Source organism: Strigops habroptila, chromosome 12, assembly GCF_004027225.2.
Source record: "Strigops habroptila isolate Jane chromosome 12, bStrHab1.2.pri, whole genome shotgun sequence".
Lineage (NCBI taxonomy): Eukaryota > Metazoa > Chordata > Aves > Psittaciformes > Psittacidae > Strigops > Strigops habroptila.
The window spans coordinates 25,699,435-25,724,720 of record NC_044288.2 but is presented as its reverse complement, the minus strand read 5'-3'; the positions used below and the strand labels follow the sequence as shown (position 1 = coordinate 25,724,720).

The following is a 25,286-nucleotide window of genomic DNA, read 5'->3' as shown; positions in this document are numbered from 1 at the left end:
AAGGCTAGTTACAAATTAGATGGTTAATTGGGACACTTTATTGACTCTGCACATCTCAAGAAATACCAATGCTCGTTCATGGAATGTACCTAAGTGTTCCTTTCTTCACAATTTCTGCTGTCAGGAATTGTCCCTGTTACTGCACATATGGTCTGCACCTCCTTGAAGAACTTGTAGGAAAGTGAAGATGCTGGGAAAAGGTTGAGTAGTTAGTTTGTTTGCTTTTTACACTAAGCAATCACAGCTCTGGTGCAGTTACCATAGGTGATGCCCTCTCCAGAGGTCAGTTCCAATTCTTCTAGGTTTCCTCAAGAATAAGACTATGTGGTGTGTAAAACCTGGAAAATAAACCAAACAAACACAGAAAATTTCAGTTGGTTTTCCGTCCTTAACAGAGGACAACAGTTCTTCCTCTGATAACAACTGCAACCTATCTGTGGTTGCAATGGACAAACTCCTTCTTGGTGCACCTTTTTGGTGCACCAGAACTGGGGGGACCAAACCTATACTAATCCCAGGCATGCAGTTATACGACTGTTCCATCTGTATACCCAGGCCTAGTAGATTGTGTTCTCCACACACGGAGGTTGACCCCTGCTCTGAATTAAATACAGCAGAGAGAAGACATTACGCAGCCCCCCCAGTACACTGGCTCAAATTAACAAGCCTTTTGCAGTTTGTCAAACGAGTTTACATAGGAGAAACCACAGTTGTGGGGTCATGGGTTCATACCTATTGCCTATACTATATTCTGCAGTGGAAATAGAAATGGAAGGATTTGGTAGATAAATCACTATAACAAGTTCAGCTTCTGATATTTTTTATCTGTTTTACACCTATCTATAGATTTGTACCCAGAATAATGTACCATGTATCCGAGTATCACACACAGAGCTAAAGTTGGTCATTGGCCACATATCTATAGGATGGGCACAGATGAATGCTATGATTGCTGGGCTGCCAACAAAAGACAAAATCCTCAATGCAAAATGCAAAATGGATTGATTTACATGACATGGGAACTTGGCTGTGACTGATGGAGAGGTGCCCTCTCAGGTGTTACAGGTTGCAATTCCTTCTCTCGAGTTGTTTTCTTTAGATTTATAGTAGTGTCATTGTAATGTATGGCAGAGTTGATTTCTTTTAGGTTTATTTTCATATTCTTAAGGGACCATTTCAAAGTCAGTACTGTCAAATGATATATTTGGAAGTGTATGAGCTTACAGCAGTGTCTTGGGAATTACGATAGAGTTTGTGCTTGTTACTGTTGTTAAACTGTGCTTTTAGTTTCTGTGAATTTTCTTCACTCTAGAAGTGCATTTTGGGCATTTTCAGTTCTCTCAGATGGTCTGTACTGTGAAACTGAAGAAGCAACAAAGCCCATTCTGCTCTCTCTGGCTTACCATTGCTATGTGGATTCCTTCTGTTCTGTCACAGCATGATGGGGCAGCAAGGACCCTGCTGCAGCGATCTTTGCTGGTCCTCTGCACTCTGCACCCATATGCAGATGTAATGTGGTCTCTGCCTTGTTGTGCTATTGGAGCTTTGAGCTCAGCTTTAAATCTGCAAGGTTAGATTAATGTTCTACTTTAAAAAACTCTGACTTCTTAAGCCTGTGTGCTTAGCTTATAAAGCTTTAATTGTGTGTTCACTTTACAGGCTTGTGTGTATATATATATATATATATATTTTTTAATGACTGTGGAACTTTACCTAAATTAAGAATATCATAGAGTCACCGACCATTGAGGCTGGAAGGGGCCTCTGGAGCTCACCTGATCCAAGCTTCAATACTGAACTGAGACTAGGTTGCTAAGGGCTTGGTGCAGTTGAGTCTTGAAAACATGCAAAATTCCCCAGCCTCTGCAGCAACACCTTCCAGTGCATATTTGTCCCCACGCTGTTTTTACCCACCTTATTTCTGATCAAAACTTACTATACTTCAGTTTGTGTCTATGCTTTCTCACTCGCCTTTGGTTCCCCTCACTAAAGACCCTGATTCCCTTTTCTCCATAGCCTTTTAGGTATAGGAAGGCCATTGCTAGGTCCCGCTTAGCCATCTCTTTAGCAGGTTAAACAAGCCCAGTTCCTTCATTTCTCCATGCAGATGACCTCCCCAGTCCCTTGAGACACTGGCATCCTTGCCCGGAATTGCTCCAGTTCATGGACATCTTACTTGTTTCGGGGAGGGGGGGGGGAACTTCATGCAATATTGTTGCCATCTGTAGAGTGCTGCTAAAAATAATGGTATTAAGAAATCATTTACTTAGGTAGATAATACAGCATTGGAACAAGAGAGCATTTTTAGGCTTGTTATGTTTAACTTCTAACAAGTTGGTTATGACTGTAAAGAACTCTAGTTCCACGATGTAATTTTTGTTAAACTGCGTTCCTTATTTTTGTTCTCTGTACATAGCATCTAATCCTTAGTAGAAGAAACAACTAAGTTTTGGACTTCTACTTACTTTTCTGTTTTGAAAAACAAAGCCATAAACTTTGCCAATTCCATAAGTATTTTCAAGAGTAATTTTAAAATATTTCAATTCCATATTCTGTGGATGTAGAACAGCATGTCTGTATAGCTGTACAAATACAATAGATACTGAGATTGAACCAAGTCTTCACTGAAGTTACAAATTTTGCTTTGCAAGACTTGGTGGTACAGCTGAATGTGGTAGGTGAAACAACATTTGTTTTACATTTGGTTTAGATCTTTCTGGCCAGATTCCCTTAGGTTTGGTCTCTATCCTTGTTATAAAATGCTGATGCTGTTGCTGGAAAGTTTGACCATGGCAGTTGAAGAATGCAGGCATCTCTACATTCTGGATATATGGCAATCTAGGCACCAGATGGCAAAATCGTGGGGGCTGGCTTTAGTGCAGTGAGCTTAGTCTCGAGAAGAAATTAGACATTGCAGCTTTGTTATTGTTCTTTCTGTGAAATGGCAATGGAACAAAAGGACAGAATGGATTTTGTAAAGATTCCTTGCAGTTTTGAGAAGGTTTTTTAACTGGTTACTTCCTTGTGACTCTTCTTGCTTTCTAAAGTTCAGCCACACATCCTGAATAGGAGATGGTTTGCATTTCTCACTCGATAGCTTATCTGAGAATATGTGAGCTCCATGTTCTGTACTGGTACAGCTTCAGACTTTGCTGTCTCCAAGTGCCTTCAGGCACTTCCTGCTAGGTGTTGGATGAAGATCACATAGAGGGTTGAGAACTGTGGCAGCTGAGGAGCCAGGATGGGCTCCTCAGCCACGTGAGGAGTGACTGCTGACAAAATGACACAGAGTAAACCTCTTAACCACCAGAAAATGCCCGGCTTTCTTTGGAGACACACACAGATAGAGGGTAGGAAGCAAAATCGTGGTTCTATGACAAAGTCTGCAGAAGGAAGTTGCAGTGCGAGAGTATACATTGCATTACATGGGCTGCCCAAATGAGTAGGTAGCTACCATGTCTTGAAGCGTGTGGCCTTTTCTCTAGAGTGATTTTCTTCCAGAGTGATGTGGCCTTTGTCTTCATGGTTTGGTGATAGAACAGAGGCCGTAGTAATGTCTGCACAGTGACTGTACAATATTATGAGGTATTTGCTGCTTCTTGTGGTGTTGGACCAGTTGATGTCCTAGAAGTATACTTTTCTTATTAAAAATATTTCCATTAATCAAGAATATCTTTTCTGTCCTCTTCTGCTATGATAACATGCAAACAAACCTTGCATTGCAGCGTTGGGTGAACCAGCTTTTGAGGTGACAGACCTCAGTTCTGTCCCTGCCAACCCCTTGCTGTGTGGACTCTGGAAATTCTCTGGAGATTTTTTAATTACAGTTGGTCATTTCATAGAACACTTGTGTTCATTTTATCAGTTGCTGCGAGGGTTAATTGTTTTTCATAAAGCAATTCATTTTGTTTTATTGAAAGATGGAACAGCACTTGAGGTGTAGTTGTTAGCTGGGGAACTTACAGTGCAGCCTTTTTTGTTCTGCAAAGTGTCCTTACTGTCTGAGACGATCTAGAATTTAAAATGTTTCAGAAAATACTTTTATGGAAGCTGTTGAGATATAATGGCATCTATTTTGTGTGCTGTAACACGATGTTCCATTGTCTTCCATTCATATTTCTTTTTTTCCCTTTAACTTTTTCTTAACCTCCCTTGAACTCTTAAAACAAAGGATTGCTTTAGGAAGTTGTTATTTCTGATAAAATCTGTGTGCTTACAGAAGCAGAGAACTCCCAAGGAGTAAGGCTGAGAGTTTACACAAATAAAAGGACTCTCTTTGTTCCTTCTGTTTTTTTTCCTCTCCCCACACAGTAGAGGGGAGTATCAGAGCTCAGCCAAGTGTGTTATTTACTTGTGTAATTGGGAATAGTTGTATTTATTTGAAGTGGTACTAAATACTAATAGGCGTTTTAAAATATTGTGGCATTTTATTATCCTGATAAGTTTGCACAACTTTAAAAATGGTCACTAGTAAAGCCTTCTTCAAAGAATATTTTTGTAGGTTGGCGCTGCTAGCAGGGAGAAAACATATTAAAGCATCTTGTTTATGAGTATATGAAAATTGTTAGTATCAAATTGAAGTAGGAGAAATTCCATGGAAGCTTTCAGGAAAGAAAGGGAGTGATGTAAATTTAGAGTCAAAAGCAGGTGGTGTTCTCGACTGAAATGAGAAGTAAAGTACCTAAACTCATAACTGTTTGCATGATTACTACGTTTGATGAGTTCTGACAACAGTCTTGTAGAGGTTTGAAAATCGCTGAGAAACCTCTTCAGCAACATGATCTTCTTATAGTAGCATCCTCTGATGAGACGTACGCAGGAGCTTCGTTTGATCTCAGATTTTGGAAAAGTTCCCCATTAACAGAGTACTCATCTATTAAGAGTGAAGAAGAAGTGAAAGGTGTGTTCCTAATGGTTTTCTTTTGGCTGATCTTTTACCCAGTGGCATAGCTTCTGCTAGTGCCAGCAAGAATGAAGGTGCCCAACAGGTGTAGAATTACAGAATGTTTTAACATAAGGAAGTGGAAAAGGAAGGAAGGAACTGTCTTAAATTTCTTGGCATGGACCTACTTGGTTGCAAGGAAAGTACATGTCCTTTCTCCAACTTTACAGCACAGTCATATGTTTAAAATCAAACCCCTCGAGTTTAATATGGAAGCACAGTGCCCAAGAGTTCTCGGAGACAGCTGATGGATTAGCCTGGGCGTAAAGGAAAAGGCTTGTGGAAGTGAACAGCATTCAAATCCATAACTGAAACTATGGGGATAAAGAAGGAGCCTGCCAAGAGGACAGAAAAATTAAATGAACTAATGACTAAGTGTTGGTAAAAGCAAAAGAGAGGGGGAATGGCTGGAGCACAACCTGTGCTCCAGTGAGCCTGATGTCTTGGCTCCATTGCTAGTAATGGAGCTAAGGGTAAAAATTGCTAGGATAAAAATCCCATTAACTTAATTAAAGACAGAGTTCTACCCTAGGATTAGAAAGAAAAAGATAACATCACCAATGGATGATTATATAAAGCAAGTTGTCGTTCATTGCATGGGCATTTAGAGCTATCTCACTTCTATAAATGTTGATCATTTTGATCAAAGACTTAATCAAAAATTATTTAGACAATTATTTCCTGATTCAAAAGTATTCTCTAGTGATAGGAAACTATTATACAGAATCGTTAAAGCATGCTTAACTGCATGGTGTTAATTATGCAATGATAAATTAGTCTACCTTTCTTCATTAACAGCATTTTAGCAGTAGTTAATAGTATTGTTTGTTCTTTCTAGGCAGTAGAAGAGTAATAATGCTCTTTAGGCAATTATTTTTGTAAACTTAGTCTTTTGAAGTGGCCAGTTTGTATTTGATCTTTAAATCCATTCTGTGAACTTGTTCAGCCATAGTAATTTTAAGTAATAATATTAATTAAGAAGTTGGCTTGTTGTATTGTTCTATGGAGACTTGATTCTTTTTTTTTTTTTTGTTATCTGACTGCATAGAATGATGGAAGTATGTAGATAATTATTCTGTGCTAGATAACAATTATATTGCGAGCAGGAAACTGAGAACTAGAACTCGGGGCTCACAGTGTGCAGCAGACTCGTCGTATGACCGCAGCGGGCTCTTCCCCTTTTGGTGTTTCGTTTTTTTCCATAGAATAAAGATAATACAGATTTAGCTCTCATGGCTGTCCTAAAGCCTAATGAATATTTGTAAGCAGCTGTGAGTTAAGGGTGGAAATATGTTATCCCTGGGTCAACCCTCTTTTTTTTTTAGGATTTCTTAGTTGAGCAGTGTTTGGAGTGGGGGAATGTTAATGCCTTATTCAGAAAAGAAGGAAAAACACTCCCCAAGAGGCAAAACTTGAAAACTTCATGCAGCTGAGAAACTCCAGGATACGCGAGAAAAATGATTCTGTCACTTTCTTTTCTTCTCCTTCAAACTCTCTACTGTTTTGCCTCCATGTATCTAGGAAGAGAAGGAGGTGTCATTTCAGCCTCATTTATATGTCATGTTCTGCTTAGTACTAATTTGGGTGGGTTACAAGCCCTTCTCTGAAAAAAAGAAGAGATAAACTCTTTGCTATTCGTACATTCTGTACTTTTTCATTGCTTGTGTCTCATGTTTCACAAAACATGACCATCTTTCCAAGTCTGTGTGACATAGTCTACTCCTAATGGCTGATGCAACACCTAGGATGGGAATCAACGTAATGGTTGCCACACTCTTGTGATGACCAGCTGCTGAAATATGTAGAATGAAAGTAATATTCTAGCGAGTTTAAAACAAATTTTCAAGAATAATCATGTAAATATACTGTGCGGGCTCACTGAGGCACTTTGTTAGTTTTGTGTGATGGAGGCTTAAAGGCTGGTATTTTTCTCCCCACTCTGGAAGCTGAGTTTGAAGCTTGTTATTTCTCATGTTGTTCTGGGATGGGAAAAAGCGCACAGTTCATAGCAGATGCTTGGCTAACAGTGAAATTTTACTGGTGTGGTTTCCAAATCTGTGGTGATCCCCAGCTCATGAGGTTCATAAACCAGAAGCCACATTTAATAACATTTAGATATTTGTATCTGCGTTTGTCCACCTGCTTTTTCAACTGTGACATAAAGTACCTGTCAGAAAGAAACTCCTCATTTATCCTCAGTGTCACCTGGGATTCTGAAGCCTCTCAGTACAGAGAAGAGGATGTGCTTACATGTATCAACCCCTGTGCCCCACACTCAGTGGAAAATAAGGGGTTAATCCTTAGCAGCCTTCGAATGATGTGAGACTAAGGCTGTTAGAAAGCTGTCTGTCTGGTTGCTCCTGGGCTTTTCATCAGTTCTTGATGGCATGTTATTTTCTTAATGGGATGTTATTTTCAAAATAGATTTAAACAGTTCTGGGATTTGTAAGAAGTTCCTGGAGTACAGAAATCTCAGAAGATAGCCTGGAAATAAAAATTTGTATATTTACGTAGATAAAAACACATACACGAGAGAAAGATTTGGCACAGTGCTTGATTTTGTTGTGTGTACCATTTTGACTGCCCTTAGTTTGAAAATGCTTCCTATAGTTTTTATTTACTGAAAGAAAAAAATCATGAGAAAAGCAGCTTTTCTCTACAGTACGGCACAACACAGGATGCCTATAAGCACTGTATGTCTTCTATTACTTAAACTTGAATCATTCATCAAAACTGTTCTGAAATAGCTATTTCACATGTCACACTAAATATGCCTAATTTTCAACACAATACATAGAGTAGCTACGCTGAAAGGAAAATTCAGTATTTGGAGTAACAAAAAGAAGAATATGAAAAAACCAGAAGAAAGACTTACCAATGGAAATTGAAGTTACATTATTACACCAAACAGACTGTCCAAATATGCTTTGATTTTTGGCCCAGCATACTTGTCATCAACATTATTTTATGTAACAAAGTGTACACACTACAGTAGTATTTCATTAAAAAAACCCCACATTTTATTTATTGTCTTTTTTTAAAGGCAGAGGTGATCCAGAGAGAGAGATGTACCTTTTGACTAATATTAAAATCTGAAAAAAATACAGCAGTTAAATAACCATTTTACTTATTCCCTGAAAATTTGTACTGTGCCAAAACTGAATTATTGAATTTTCTCGTTTCAAAAATAGTCTTTCCATAAAATAATGAACAGCATTTGAATGTCTAAATCACAAGCTTATTTCCAATTGTTGATGATGAAAAGGAGTACAGGCTTTTATGAGACCTGTTTTTTAATGAACAGATTGGTACATGGTGTACTACTTCTTTTTTAAAAAGAGAGAAAAAAAAGCCTATTTCTCATACTGTATGCACTATTGTAATGTTTTGATCTAGTTGTGCTAGGTTATTTAGGGGCACAAAGTAAATGTGAAGTGCTTTGTTTTCTCTTAACCTCCAAGTGATTACTGCATTCTGTCTATAGTGAGTGGCAGTTCTAATGGCCGTGTACCCTCTAACAGTATAAGGGATCATTACAAAATGCAAGAAACAAGCACATAACTTAAGTAAGATCAGTGTAAGTATCAACTTCAAATTTAAAGACACTTTTAGCGTAGGCTTTTCTAAGCCATTAAAATTCATTTTGAGTCCTCTCTCCATGCCTCCTATTGATTTGACTTTACTAACACAAGAAGAAGTGGTCAATTTTTTTTTTTAACCTCCTGAAACAAACCCCTGCTTTTCACTTCTGAGCTCCTCAGCTCTCTCCTCTCTCCTCGACACACAGTGTTTTAACATCCTTGGACTACCCCGCAGTTACCACTTATGCTCTTGTGACCACTGCAGTACGCAGGTCCAGGTAAATAGTTGTTTCACATAAACACAAAAGTTTGTAGTAAGTGAATAGTGAGTCCAAAGTTTATTAGACACGTGTAACTTGCGGCACATGCGATAAACGTCAGCAGCAAATACAGCATGTCCCATTTATTGCTTTTGATTTCCTATCTGTGGAAGGTCTACATCTCTAGTCTGAGACTACATACCTTTGAAACTTGACCAAAAATCTTGCAAGCCATAAATATCTTACTCAGAAAGTTAGATGGGGGTCCTACTGGTGCTTCGTAGAGAATTAAGGCACTGATAGATGAGAAAAACAGTTGAAGTCAGTTAGTGGTTGTACTACTCTGTAGTATAAGTGGGTCAATATGCGCAGACTTAGTGAAATCCTTTGAAACAAAAGAAGTTATTAAATCAGTTACTATTTAGGTCAATTACTCAAAATAAACCATTCATAGAGCGCCCTTGAGACAGGCAAGTCAAAAAGTATCAGGGATTTTAAACCCAAATTGAATCTCACCATTATTCTCGCTTACCCAAAGCTATCACTTTTTACCTTTCAGGAATAGATTACATAAAGATTTCACATTCTAACAGGGAAGGTATTTATCATAGAACTGAAACAGTATTTCATCTATTTAAGATAAGTATGTGAAAAATGTGAAACAAGTTTTCTAAAAGTGTGTTACAATTTCATTTCATCACATTTTAAACCACGTATGGTGATACCGTTGTCAGAATTTGAAGAGCAGTTTGTTGCCAATGCTGTGGAACTGCATTTTGCCTGACTGCTTTGGGGATTTCTGTGAACAAAACAGAGACGAGGATGAGAGGAGAATCTGTGAGAATATTTTGTTGCATTTAGGTATATGTATTTAGTCTCAGATGCTTGGGATCTGTCCTCAATAGAAAATAGAAAAATAATAGAAAAATTAGGAAAAAGTTAAGTAGTACTGTAATAATATGAACATGTCATTGAATAAAAACCCCAATAAGAATGTTTTCAATTTATCTATAATATTTTTAAGCATCTCTTAAAATTTACTAAAGTTCAAGAAAATTTTTAATACTATTATAAAGATCAAGTCATTCACCAAATTATTGGCATCTGATTCTTGTAACAAGACTTTCCTTAAGAAAGCTCAAAGTAAAGCTGTTGGAATAGATTTATCATATTTCTACATTTATTTTCTTGCGCTTCTCATGGTACCGACCATGCAGATGTTGGTGCTTTATATTCATCACATGAGGGTGACTGAAGAATATTTCTTGGCATTATCAACAGTAGAGCATTAGTGTGTCTTACCATTTCCTTTTATTTTTGTAGTTATAATTGCACAAAACAAAAGAATGTTTATTGAGGGAAAAAATTTAAAATAAATTTGTCTGCTTTTTTAAAGAAGATGCTTTAAGAAGCTAATATCATGAAAAGAATCGGAAGGTTTGGCTCAGCCATTGTAAACTCTTCTTTTAACTGTAGTAACAAGGAATTAAATGTTCTTTCCAAAACAATAGAAATCAGGCCAGACAGCTTAAAGTTTAGCAATCATAAAAACAAAAAGCTGGTTTTTTTTGTGATCTGATAAACTTCATGTGGAGTAATAGGCTTTTGCATTGAAGAGTAGCACGAAGACATCCAGAGAGTAACTGGCAGGTTTTGCTCAATATTGTACTTCATTCACCTGCTTCTGTGTTTTGTACTTGTGATCTATTGATACTTGAGTTTGATGAGATAGCACTGGACTGGGATCGGAGAGCCAGGCATTGTTAACCTAAATGAACATGTGTCTCCTCAAACTTCAAGGAAGTGTTTGTGCCACCAGTGTTAATATACTTTACAGTTTAATAAATATTACAGGACCAAAGAATTGAACTTAATAATTTGGATATGGGGAAGTCAGCTTAGCCACTGGACAGTCAGAGAGGTGAAAAATGGGAGTATATACTGAGTCTTCCGTTGTCTTTAATCTAAAATTCTAAAACTAACTCTCCCAGTTTTAAGGGCTGAATGTCTTCTGATTTTGTTTTGGCTTTTCTGGATGTGGTGTTTTGTGATTTTTGTGGTTTTGTTGTTCCCCCCCCCCCCCCCCCCCCCGAAATGTACCATCATGGTTGAAAATAAGAGAAAAAGGAGGAAAAAGTAAGCATGTTTACACTTTCTGTTGCTCACAGATTGCGGAGTATCTGTGGGTGGCTTAAAGCAGCTGTTTCTCCTGGTTACCTAACTTTCTTCTTTGAAATATAGAAAGGAAAAAAAACCCAAAAAAAACCCCCAAAACCAACCCACAACAAGTCTAAATGTCAGAGTCTAAATGAAGCCAATAAACCTTTTCTCAAGTTCACTAGTTCCTCTGGCCAAGTACATTTGTTCTCTCTTAGGGTCAAAATCTATTCCAGCCAAAAACCCATGATTTAGCCAATACTTAAGCCAATGTTATGACCTCCTTTCCTATCGGTACAAACAACTACAACATTGAAAGACAGGACTGCCTTCTGGGCTTTTTACCACTTTTCACTGGAGTTTGTTACTTTGGTGGCAGAGGTGCCAGAAGCAGTAGTATTGCTGAAGCCCTTTTGTAGTTTAAGATTCTGGCCTGAGACTGGGTGCAGCTGGTGTGCAGGACCTACTCCCATCCTGCGGGGAGGGCTTTCCAGTAGGCACCTGGACTGAGAGGGACAACGGGAAACAAAATGTCTTCAACTGTCCCAGCTAGATTTGCCAAAACCATTTCTTCACCTCCTTAGCCAGGAATAGAAAAGCAAGAAGTTTAGTTCTGGTTTTTGCTTGTTAGCAAATCTGGGTATTCTTTGTGTGGGCAGATTTCCTTTCCGGCAAAAAGCTTTGTCATGAGGATTTCTCAGGACTAGTACAGACCTGGGCATGGGATGCCATGAGAGAAAGACACACATCCAAATACCAACACAAAATAATGAGTACCCCAGTGGTTAGGGTGCTCATGCTTAGTCTATTTCTTGCTTTCAACAGTATCTTTCATTTTGCAGTTTATGCATGCTAACTATGCATATATCAAAGTATATATGCCACAGTAAGGGTGTCCTAATTAAGCAGAATGTAAGAATCTCTCTTTCTGGTCCAGTGAGCAAGAAGATATTTTTTACACAATTTTCAAGAGCTCCAACTGCTGAAATGTATAAACTGGTCTTCTTGAGGGACTGTGAAGAAGAGCATCTAGTCATGTTCTGTGGTGCCCAAGAGAAGCCAATTCCCAAAGTGTTTTCAGAGAATAATAAAAATGCAGAAATGTCAAAGCTGGAAAGGACCTTTGAGATACCTGGTCCACCTTTTGTTTGGAACAGGGCCTTGGATTACATTATCCAGGGGCAATGAAGTCAGCTGCTGCTTCTGAACACATTGTTCAAGGATAACGTACACGTTTGTGATGCATCAATGCTGAATAGAAATAATCTCCTCTATGCAACTCTTCTGCATGCTTCATTCTTAATTGCAAGCCCTCCTGCAGGAAGAATGGAAATAATTAGAGCTGGTTTGAGTCTGTTTTACTTTGTACTGTTGCAGGATCAGGAACAAATACGATTCTGTCGGTTGTGTGTTATCAGTGCTCATTCAAAAATCAAAAGATAACAGTGGTTTTGTTTTATCCTTATTTTTTAAATTCTTCAACAAGATGATAATTTAGATATAATGCCATTCTCTTACAGCATTTGATTTTCTTCCCCCACCCATTCAGGGCAATTATTTCAATTTCTAAGGATGCATCATGTGGGTCTTCTCTTTCTTCTCAGTCTGTGTCACATTGTTCTTCAAGGATAATTCAAGGGAATTAGAATAAAACAAACTGCAGTAGCAACACTGCTCACTCTTTTGTTATCCTTTGCTGCTTTAGGTGACAGTGACTGACCCCAAATATAAGAGTGGCTTTTCTGAAAGCATCCTACCTGACTCAAAATAATGGATATCAAAGACAGAAGACACCGTTCTCTGACGAGGGGCCGGTGCGGAAAGGAGTGTCGCTATACAAGTTCTTCACTGGACAGTGAAGACTGCAGAGTACCAACTCAGAAGTCTTACAGCTCAAGTGAGACACTGAAGGCATATGATCATGACACCAGGATGCACTATGGAAATCGAGTTTCTGACCTGGTTCACAGGGAGTCAGATGAATTTCCAAGACAAGGTTTGTTTAAACTTAGAACTGATTTCTTTACAGTAATCCTCAGCAGACAGTCTCTGTTGCTTGTTAAAGTAACCAGTATTATAAGGAAGTTTAATGATAGAACTGTAGGAGAATGGGTACCATTTTAGCATTTCAACTGTTTTGTGTTAAATTAGGAACTTCTTTCTCAGAATAAAACACTGTTATGGTAAAACCTCATATGGCCAACATATTAATTATTAACATATGGCACTATTAATCAGGTGCCTTGGAATTCCTTTCCTGTTCCTAACTGCTATGTAATTGAAACATGGGAATGGGAATGTTGTTTCCTCTGCTTTCATTTTGTCACTGCTTACTCTTCCTGCTCATCCTTCACCTCATAAAAACTGGAAGGAGCAAACCTGTTTAATTACTTTCATAACTGGCTATAATATGTTATTGCAGCATTGAGATCCTCGAATATTTGAAATAACCTGCTTGTGTGAACTTGTAAGCATGGTGAAGCAATCTCTTCTTTTATAAAATGCTTCTTACTTTAAGTACCTGTTCTGTCCAATAACAATCGAAATGTTTTACTCTCATTCAGGTATTTACTTGTCTGAATCAATCAGAAGTCAAGTGTGTTGAAACCATTAGTGGATATTGCTTCATAAGAACAGCATCCAATCATCTGGTTAACTTGACCAAATAGGCCTATTAAATTGTCATTCAGTCAACAATTAGATACGGTTTTTAAAATAAATGACCTGGTTTAGTTTTAGTTGAAGAATCAGATATGGTTTCTATCAAGTAAGATATAGGCAGTTTTGAGAGATAAATGTATAGCCCATTGTACCCCCTCTATGGAATTATCCAGTAAATCTTGAATTGCTGAAACTCAACTACTTTATGTATGTGCTTGTTAATGCCATGTGATAGTTCCCTACTATGTATTTCTAATATTGTGACTCAGGAAATTCTAAGTTCTTACTCTTCTCTGTGGAGATTGGTCAATGAAAGGTCATTTTTTTATACATGATATCATGTCACCCAACTTGTTAAAGCATTCTGCCAGCAGTCAATGTCTGCTTTCACCTTTAAATCAAAATAGCTATTAATTAGCATCTCTAATTAAACCCTTGACTAATCCCATGTTTGTCTCACATTTGTGTACAGACATTTGGAAGTGTTTGAATTGTGCTTGATCTATCCAACATCCAGTTCTGTTTTCTGAGGTAATCTCTGTTCTTGTAGGGTCGGTCTTTGCTTACAGGCATTTAACTAGAGAGAACCCATCAAACTGCAACTACATCGTATAAGCTACTGGAGCCATTTTCACTGTGGGTTGTTGAGCCTTTGTGTGCAGGAGTCATCTAAATATTACTTTTCTCTATCTGGACGATTGATGCTTCAGCTCAAGTGCCTAATTTTAGTTTCCAGGTCATTATTCGGCATTTCATGAGGGTGTTCTTCTTCTCTTGATTACTGATTTGACAACTGTTCCTCCTCCTCCTGCTATTAATGTGTTCTTATCTGCCCTCTTTATGAAGGGGAGTGCAAATTGTTGGTAACTGAATTGAAATACTCAGATTTTTTTTTTTTTTTTCCCCTTTCTGTTAGTCTGTGGTGTTGTGTCTAGATGAGTAAAGTTTATTTTAGAAAGCCAAAGTCAGTTTTTGTTAAATAGTATAGAAACACAGAATTGTTCAGGCTGGAAAAGATCTTTAAGGTCATCAAGTCCAACCATTACCCCGGCACTGCCAAGTCCACCACTAAACCATGTCCCTCAGTGCCACATCTACATGTCTGTTTAATATGGGCAATAACTCCTTATTTTCCTGCTTTTATTAAGTTTAGAAAGCAAATTTCTTCAGAAAATAAGTCCGTATGACAATTCTTTGTATTTGAAAGCTTGGTATATTTGTGGTTGCACAGTTCCTCTACTGACATGAAATCTGAGATAACGTGGCAAATAGAACTAAGTTAAGGCTCAGTACATGTTCTCACTTGCTACTTTAATATTGTAGGGATAAAAAATGTGGTTCACATAGTAGAAAATCCTGTTCATTACATCTTACGCATGCAGTTTCCAGCTGCAGACATCTAGGAATTTATACATGTAAATTTATTCTAAATTTGAGTGGGTGTTTTGATGGGATTAAATTCTGTAGGAAATAAACATGCTTAAAATAAATAGTCTTTAGAGAATTTTTTATTCTTCTATTATAAAAAAGCTTGACATTTTTAAGCAATTGTAGATATCTTCCTCAATATTTTGTCTCTTCTGTTAGTAAAGCTATATGCATTTGATTTGCTGAAAAGTATCTGGTTTAACCATGGTACTGGAGCTGCTCAAAGCAGTTGATTTTAGCTACTGCCTGATCATACATTACTCAGTTTTGAAAATCTATGAAGCATAAGACCAAGTTGTACTACTTCCATTTTTGTTTATTATGGCTCGGCAGTGAAATGCAAATAATAAAAACTATATTCAGAGCTCAGAAGTCTGAAACAGATCATTTTGTTTGCTTTAGTATTTTATTGTCCTTCTGTTTTGACTTGGTTGTCTTCATGAAAAAGCAGATCTTGGAAATATAAATCCCTTTGGAAGCTAGTGTGAATAAAGCATTTGATAGGAAAATTGAATGTTGTTGGAAGTTTAGTTCTGAGAATATAAATTTAAAACTTGTCATCATTTCAATGTTTTGAAATAAGCTGATTTGCTAATTGCTGACCAATGTGCCTGCCAAAGAAAGTTCCTCTTTGTCGTAGATGCTACTTTCTGGTGTGGGATTTGGAAGTTTTGGTATAAAGGCATGATGGATGACATGACTGTATATTACCTGAAGCTCCTTAGTCTGGCATAACTTTTACTGTGCTCTTTCTAAGATGTTGACCTGTAATTTTTCTAAGTAATAGAATTCCCCTTTTAAAGTTGTTTTTAATGTATCAATAATAATATTTGTACAAAGTGATCCAGAATAAGTTTAGTATTTTTGTGTCAAGCTTATTTTCCAGTCATCTTCAAAATAGGTGTTCAGATTCTTGGCTAAAATGACAGGTCCATGCCATTAATTTGTCTTAGATTTTCCCTAATATAGTTAAATCTAGACAGAAATGTATTCGTAATTCAGTACCTGCAATGGATATTCGTTAGTCAATCAATCTCAAAAATGCAGTCCTTCAGTGGATCTGAGAGAACGTTCAAACATCACAAGATATATTTAAAGTCAAGGAGTCCTTTTTGAATGCTGTATTTTAAGATGAATAAAAACTTTTATACTTTCTATTAGGATATGTCAAAAGCTTGACAATGGTTCTGCCACCTCTGAATATTTGAATATTTTACAATCTTCTGGTAATAAGTGAATTTTCTCTGTGCCATGTATTTTTCCAGCAAAGAGAACCAATTATCAAACTTTAACTTTTTTTTTCTTTTTTTTTTTCTTTTTAAAGAAAATACCTTCTTTCTGGCTTCATCTGCTGACACAGCACAGTGAAGGTAGATTACCTTTAAGGCAAAAAATGAGGATTTTGGAAAACCTTTCTTTAAAGAGGTTGCTTTGAAAGGCAACTTTTCTTCAAGTATTCTTTGTAACCAAATTGTGCTGAAAAGAAGACTGTAATGAGTTTTTAAGAGTTTTAAACTGGGCTTCAAAGGGGTGATTGAAAACTTTGCTATTCCAGAGTGCCTCACTTGGCATTCATAGCTCGTGGATTTTGTTTCTGCCTGAACCAGACTTCAGCTGATGCAAAATTTATTAGCCAATAGTTATAGTGAATGACCTGCTTTCTCATTCTCAGGTCAGATCTAGTTTAGCAGTAAATCTCTGCGGTGAAATGTTAGAACAACTACAGTATATGATTGAAGTTAGCAAAAAGAAATCTAAATAAGGCAATCACATTAAACTGGACCCAGCGGTCTTCTGACATGTTTTGGCTTTTTTACCACAGTTGAATTGTTTTGTGTATGTCATTGCATCTCTTTTTATATAGTGAGATAATTTCAGTAAAGAACAGCATCTGTATGTCAGCTCAAATTCCATTTTTTATTCTTTTATATGTAAAAACATGCTTTTTTAATCTTTTTTAACACTATAGGTATGTTAACGGGAGTTAGAAAGTAGTAGTGACAATGATTATAATAAATTCCTTATAATGTCCCTTAAGATTGTCCAGTATTTTTATTAACATCAAATAGAAAATTAAGTTATCACGGTAGAATTCTCAGAGAGAGGCACTTGGGAAGTATAATGCACTCAGTTTTCTTCCACATGCAGTTGTGTTACTGTGCCATACTACTCATCATCTCTTGGGTATTTCATACTGCATCTTTTTTCCATATATATTCAATAGGTTTCTTGAAGAAAAAAAAAATAAAGAAACCCCTGAGCCCCAAATCCAAGGCAACCCAAGCCAGTTTGATGAATCTACATTCTATATTTTACAGCCTACTTTAGGGCAGCTCTGATTGCTGAGAAAAATGAATGTTGTTTTTTCTTCCCGTTCTTCTTCACATCATAAATCTGTCACCAAGTAATTTACTGGGACACATTCAAAGAAGCACACTGCAGTAAGAACATTTCCTGAGAGTGATTAAGCTTGTCCAGATTGAAAATTATTGTGGTTGGGTATTCTGTGTTCGGGAGTGACTGATATGCTGCTGTATGGAGGGGCTAGTTACTGTCACAGGTTCTCAGACTAACTAGACTTTGTCTTGCTGCTGCTATTCCCAGTAACACCAAAAGTAGATTTTGGTCATCTTGTCATCAAACACAAGTCGTACTCAACTTTCAGGCTCAAATTCGCATATCCCTTCCAAATCCAACTGAGTTTTACTCATTTTAGTTTTAATATTTCTTTCCAGAACCTGTGACTTTTTGAAAATTAAATGTTCAATATATACATTTGGATTAAAGACATTAAAGAAAGCTTTTTATTGTATGCTGGTTAAAGTGGGAGCACATTCTTAGTTTTTCTTTGTCTGTTTGGGTTTTGGATGGCATTCTGCAACACATTGCTTTGCAGTATATCCATATTCTTAAATAATCAAAGAAAATCCGAGGTAGAGGCAGGTGGCAGGAGCCTGGGGAAGAAGCCCTTAATGTGAAATCAGATGTAGGGTAATTTGTGTGGTGAAAAAGTCCTCAAGGCAAATTTCCTGTTAGAACCGGGACATATGTGTAACTTGCACTGCTGATAGATCAAGATTTACTTTGGTTTTAATGGTTACCTAAGAGATACATGATCCCAGTGTGAAATATTTATTCAGGTGAGACAACTTTAGAAAGCATGGCATTACTGAGAAATAAAGATTTATGTGTTAATATGTATACCTTATTTAACAAAGCAGATATATTGCATAAAAACTTCCTCCCCTACCTTTTCCCTTCCCAAATTATAAAAACTTATATGGTTCTTATTGTTAAGTGATTTAGAAACATGAAAGCACTTTCTAATCTGTGCTTTCCGCTGTGTTGATATTGTAAATAATGGAGCTGTGCAGCAGCATTATTAAACCAGCAAATAAATAAAAGTACAAAACGTTATAGCATCCTTCTCAAAAATGCATTTAGGAAAGGAAAATGTATACATTCCTGTGTAACCTGATCTGGGTGGCCCTGATTTTGCAGGGGGTTGGGCTGGGTGATTTCCAGAGGGCCCTTCCAACCCTGGTGATTCTGTGAGTTTGTGATCTTGGCCAGTGAGTCCTCCTCTGAGAAAGCAGATACTGAATGGCAGGAGATGTATTCCAGCCTGGCAATTCACAGGTGGCCATTGTAATACAGCATGTTCAAGTATTTAAAATGTCATTGCTATGGAAAGAATGTAATCAACTAGCAAGCTAAATACACAATGTAATCGGTTAAAGTATTACTGGGAATCTTGTTCTTGGTGAACGTAATAAAGATGGAGTTGGAGTTGAATAAAATACTCTCTCCTGAAACTTTATATAGGGAAGGTATGATGCTGACAGAGGATTCCAGTAATAATTAATATGACCAGTGCTGAAAAGCACAGTACTGTTCTAATATTAATATATATTTGTAGAATAAACAACAATCAGCTAGATATAATATGTGAATTCTGTATATGCACACAGTTTCTCTTGGGGAATAATTTTTTATTCCTGTCAGTTTCTCTCTAGTGATCATTATTAAAAATCAGCATTTGTTTACAGTTTACATTGCAGAATCAGCATGCAGGGATTTCCCAGGCATATATAGAATCATACAATCAGCTAGGTTGGAAAAGACCTTTAAGATCATCCAGTCTAACTGTTCCCCAGCACTGCCAAGGCCACCATTAACCCATGTCACTGAGGGCCTCATCTACACGGTGTGTGAACACTTCTAGGGATGGTGACTCCAGCACTTCCCTGGGCAGCCTGTTCCAATGCCTGAGCACCCTTTGGGGAAGGAATTGTTCCTCATCTCCATCTAAACCTCCCCTGGTGCAGCTTGAGGCTGTTTCCTCTTGTCCTGTCGCTTGTTACTTGGGAGCAGAGACTGACCTCCACCTCACTACCGCCTCCTTTCAGGTAGCTGTAGAGAGCAATAAGGTCCTCCCTGAGCCTTCTCTTCTCCAGACTATACCTCAGTTCCCTCATATATAGGTGTATATATAGATGTATGCTCCTTTTTTTCTAAGCAGTTATTTAGCTTTCAAAAAGGGCTTCTGGGTTTTTTACTGCTGCTGTCCTGGACTCCTCATTAGTCGATGATTAAGTTAAACTCGGTTCTATTTTTTTAACCATTTACGAAGTTACATGAACATTATGCAAACTAGATAGAAAAGGGCAACTTCTAAAACGTAGGCATTATCCACTCATGCAGTTAGCACATGCTGTGAATAAAAGAAATTTTTTGAAAACCTTAGGCTTACTCTAGAGTAGGCTTAGTAGTTACCATTTTAATGCAAATATATTTTCAAAAGCACTTCAAAGTTAATAGGAACTACACTTCCTGTACTTTATAGTTACAAATTTGTATCTGGGAAAAAGATCTCATGCTTCAAAACAACGGAGTGTTTGCTTGCCTTGTAATGCTAGGGCCGAACCGAATGTTGAAGGAAACCTTGCTGTACTTTTTTTTTCCTCCTCATCCGTTTGTAATATATAATAGAAATCTAAGACTTTGGATACTGAAAATAATAATGTTTGAGCCTATAAATCCTTCTCCATTTTCTCATACACACGTGCACACACTCTTCTAAGAAGTTTGCAATATTTAGGCATATCCATGTGGATGCTCTTTCTCTTATTAAATCCATCATAACGGGAAATAATGTACTCCAAGGAGATGAAATAATATCTTTCTTTTTAAAATAAGATATTCTAAATGAAAATACTTATTTCTTGATTAATCCTACTAACACAAATAGCTAACTTGTGCAAATTCGGCAGATATTCCATCTTCTCTGGGTTCTTGTCTATAGAAAGATCTGCAGTTTAACGCAGATATTTTTTAGGGTGTATTTTCCAGCAAGAAGAGTTTGGAAAAGAGGCTGATTTCTTGTGAGTGTTCTCAAAGTGATGAAAAGAAGAGATTCAGATGCTTTTCTAATACATCTATTACCGTGCAAATCTCAGATTTAAAAAGCTTTTACGCTTGATCTAGGTTTGAATTGGGCATTTTTGTCCCTGCATCCTAGGCGCATACTAGAAAATTAGTCTTTAGAAGTCACGTAGTCCAGAATTTACATTAGTGAATATTGTTTCGTTTCTGCTGTGAAGTTGGGACCCCACTAAAGCTTGGTTTCTGGCAAGGAGGAATTAAGCCATTTGCTTCTCCTCCTCCTTCTCATAATACAGGAAGAAAGAAATATTTAAATAAAATGGAAATCTCTAAATTTTAAACTGACAAAAGCATTTATTTTGGATTATACATTGTTGAACTCTCTGATACCAGATGTTTTTAAGGTCCACATCTTCACGAAAAAAAGGAAAGGGTTAGGCATTTGTATGTTTTTGGAGTGCACGGAAGATGGGCTGAGCACCAGAGTGTATGCACAGCTCCAACACACAAGTGCATTTTCAGTTTGAATGCATTGGGAATAGGTTTTAGGTGTTTATTGTGTTTATCCTGTAACTGTCTTTTGCATCTTATTTTTTCTGCCCACTTTCTTTTGAAATATCTTACTATTATTGGGGACTAAATTCTAGACTTGATGGGCAACTGGTTGGTCTGTGGTGATGATTACTATGTTTATATGTTTGTTTTCTTGTCCCTGTTTGTTCTCCTAATACCTCAAACAGATTAAGGGATTTTTAGAAGCTTTTCAAATATTGTGACTGGATCCAAATACACCCAGTTTACTTAGTAAGAAAAACATAGGAAACTTTTAAGCAAGCAAACAAACAAACAAAAGCACTACCCAAACCTCATGTTCTTCCTTAGATAACCATGGATGTTTTGGAGTTGGGTCAAAGTGCTGATAACCAATTCACTTAAAGCCTATAAATGGAAATCAAAATTAGTAAAAAGAAAACAAGAAGCAAGTATAATTGGGTAAGCAGGCCCAGCAATTTTTTATTAGTTCTTTTTCTTTTGTATTATTCATCTCTGGATTCAGAGTTTAAGGTCAGAAGACCTACCTGTTACCTTGTTTTTCGTGCTATCCAGTTGCTCATTAACTTTCATCTGTGTTTCTACATTGATCGCAGTAATCTGTCTTTGAATGAAACACATTCTGAAGTCCTGAAAACATCAATAGACAGAAAATCCACCATTTACACTGGTGAGCAGCATCTGTAAGAAGTCAGCCTCCATGTGAAGAGTAGATGCCAGTTTCTCTTTGGATTCTGGAAACTGGCTTCAGTTGCTAGCCATTAGGTTTGGTGATGCCCTTTTCTGTTATATTGGAACACTCATAATACCCAGTATTTTTTCTGTACATATGTAATTAGATGCTGCAGTTAAGCCAGTTATCTTTTCTATGAGCTCTATCTATTATCTGTCTGTCCAGGTAGAGCATCCTGTCATGAATTCAGATCTGTTGCTTGTTTCTAAACCCTTTCCTATCTTTTAGTTTTTCTGTAAAGGAAGCAAACTATACTATAGCAATGCTATATATGCCTCACTGTGGTGGATGAAGACATGTTGAAAGACTGTGACTTGTACACAGATAGCCCCTTCACACTACTTTCATGTTTGTAAATCCAAACTTCAAATTAGCTTCTTCCGGGTAGCAGTAGGTTCCTGTTGAGCTGCTGTTCCATCATGGTTCCTAAATTCTTTCAGAATCTGAATAGCTGACTAGACAGAATAGCATGCAGATATTTTTATATATTGCTATTTTTTTATATGAGTGCTTAGCTGGAAGTGTCTTACAGTGAATGTGAAAGTACATATCTGTGAATGTAGACCATATTGGAAACAGAGATTTACTGTGCCAAAGTGTAATGCTTACTCAGCCATCTGATGAGATTCGAGCACTAAACAGTTTGAGAGGGATGCATAAAGCTGTTTTATTACAAGATGCTGTTATGAATTGTAGCAGCTTTCCTTATGTTATACTGCTGTTGCCAAACAAGTTGCATGAATGTAAGCAGTTTTATTTGTAATTACTTGCTTACATTTCCTTAGAATATTTGGGTTATAGCTGTTGGTAATTCCTACTCCTCCACTGGTGGCAATCCCTACATCCTGTTTAGCTCAGAATGGAAAGATACTTTTTAAACTCTCTGGAGAAAAGCCTCTCTGAGGAATGCTGTTTCTGATACGTCATATGGAATGGGTCTCAGATGTTTGTTTGTGTGTGTGAAAGAACCTTGTTAAAATGAATGCACAAAGTTTATACAGGAAAACTATAAAAAAACCCAAAACCAAACCCTGTTCTCTGTTTCTTCTTAGTGCAGTGAAAAGTAAAGTAGGAGACTTCATTTTAGCGGAGTTTAATGAAGTCCAGAAAATGGAGAGAGGAATTACCCACCTAAAATAATGTTATGGAAAACAGTACTTAAGAACTGTTTTTTCTAAACTTTGGTCAAAAACTGGATGTTAGAAACTGAATTTGACACTTGAAAATGTTCTTGATGTAACACTAAAAGCAGTGCCTGTTGTCTTACTTATGATTTGGTTCTCTGAGCTCTGTGTAACTACACTTGTGTTAGATGCTGCTAGTTAGCTCTGTTTTTCTTGTAACAACCATTGCTTTCACAAAGATACTTCCTTGAGTTAGACTACAAGAGAACAGTTTGATTGTTGGTACTGAAATGTCTCTTCTGTGTAGTTTATCCAATATAATTTTGAAAGACAAACCTTGGTCTTCTGTTAATTACCATGCATGATGGTTCTTCAGCTTAATAAACGTTTTCCTTGGGAGATCTTACCAATATCATAGAATCGTAGGATAGTTAGGAGTGGAAAGGACCTTAAGATCATCCAGTTCCAACTCCCTGACATTGACAGGGATACCGCACACTATTGTGTTCCATTTCTTGCATTGCTTCCTTTGACCAAGTTATCAGTCCAGGTATGCTTACTATGCCTAGCATTGTAAACATCTTTCAGCTGTATGCCCATCACTGTCATATTCCTTCTTTCCTTATCAGCTTGTTTATCTACTCTTAAGTTCTGAATCTTAGTACTTGCTGTCACTGTGCTTCTTCTCTTAGTGTAACTTTTCAATGTGTTTACATGTGACCCAATCTTCATGAAAAGATTCATGTATGGTGGGACTACACAGAGAGCTACAGCTGAGGTTTTTTGGTTTGGCAGTTCCACCAGCTCGTATATAATGTAAAGAAACATATAATGTTAAGAAAATTTAAATTAATATACAACCAGTAGTATTTTTCCCACTATTCCATGTGAAAAAGGTTGAATAGCATTTGGTCAGGTTTTACCTAGAAATAGCAAGTTGTGTGCTGACTGCTGGCTAGAAACGAGTTTAAATTTTGATTGTATGAAATAGTAAGTGCTCAGTTGCAGGTTGACTCAGTTCAGTATAGCTTTGTCTTCCCAAATACATTAATTAATACTGTATAAGTATGGAAGTAAAAATTACCAGTGTTTTAGGTTTTGCTACTTCAGCCAGAGGCAATGTAAAGTCTGATAATTTTCAAAACAAAACACACCAAAAAAATGCACAAAAAAGAAGAGATAATCATGTAGAACAAATAAGATAAATTTCATTCCCTGAAGCAAACGGTCCATTCTATGGTAACTAGTCTGTAGCACAGTATTCCAGCTTTTCTGAATTATTTTCAGTAGAATACTGTGTTTTAAAGATGATGGTTTAAGATGGCATGTTAGATTTTATAAAAATAATATTTCAAAGTATGTAGTTACAGGACGAAGCCATTGTTCTGATGTGTATAGTAATTGAAGTTAGTATTGATGGCATTAAACAATGGGAATAAACTTGTGTATGTGTTATTATAATCATTTTCTGGCAGTGTTCAAGGCCAGGTTGTACAGCTCTTGGTCTAGTGAGAGGTGTCCCTGCCCATGGCAGGAGGGTGGAACTAGGTATCTTAAGATCCTTTCCAACCCAAATCATTCTATGACTTTATGACTCTATGACCAAAAGTCTTTCTCTAAGTCATATCCCATTCGATTTCATAGTGATATCCTGTTGTCTCTTACAGTTTTTCTATTTGAACAATATTAAAGCTAAGCTAAAATAGTTCTTAATCTCTGGGGAAAACTATTACCTTCAGTGAAAATTATTCACAATATGCTAAAACTTTACTACAGAAAAATGGTAGTCAGGAAATCATTCTTGCTTAAGTAATGTTATGGGAGTGGTGGGGATTAGTCACATAGTATCTTGTTTTGGGGTTTTGCATTTCAGTTTCTAACAAGTCTAATAGATTTGGTACAATTAAATTTTGGCACTAATTTTAAAATAATAGTGAATAAAATTTTGTGTATGGATAAGCAACTAAGTGTGTGTGCTCCTAGTATTTTCTAAATTCTTATAAACACAGAAATAAAACTCATAAGACGTTATTACCAATATCTGCTTCAAGCATTGAATTTGTAAAGTAGATTGTTAATAATATAAGGAATGATACATCACAGCTGTAATGCTATGACTTCCAAAGTTAATGGGCAGCTATAATTTTCATAATGAAAAATTAAAATAAGGTTAAAGTCATTTTTAAGACTGCCTACAGACCTAGCAGCAGTCTAAATAGAAGAAAGAACATTAAATTTGAGGGACTTGCAAATATATATTATCTAGTATTGATAGAAGACTAAAATCCTGTACTTATATTTAGGATTGTTCAAATGTGGATGATTCAACCAGAACACAGCACAGAAAAATGAAATGTTATTTGCCCTCTGAAATCACTGTGTACACAACAGTTTGTGGGTTTAGATGTCTTCAGTACTTCAGTTTCCTGATTCTCTCTTGTTGACTCAGTGCAATGATCTCTC

At 36.9% G+C, this 25,286-nt stretch overlaps 1 protein-coding gene across 16 annotated transcripts in view; it reads left to right on the top strand.

Moving 5' to 3' along the window:
- Positions 1 to 25,286, top strand: part of TENM2 (teneurin transmembrane protein 2) — a 689,309-nt gene that overhangs the window by 147,611 nt on the left and 516,412 nt on the right. For all 16 annotated transcript variants that reach the window (XM_030503751.1, XM_030503752.1, XM_030503763.1 and 13 more), the window contains exon 3: positions 12,646 to 12,936. In XM_030503751.1, the coding sequence (XP_030359611.1) occupies positions 12,711 to 12,936 (226 nt within the window). In that variant the 5' untranslated portion in view covers positions 12,646 to 12,710. The remainder of the gene's footprint in view (positions 1 to 12,645; positions 12,937 to 25,286) is intronic.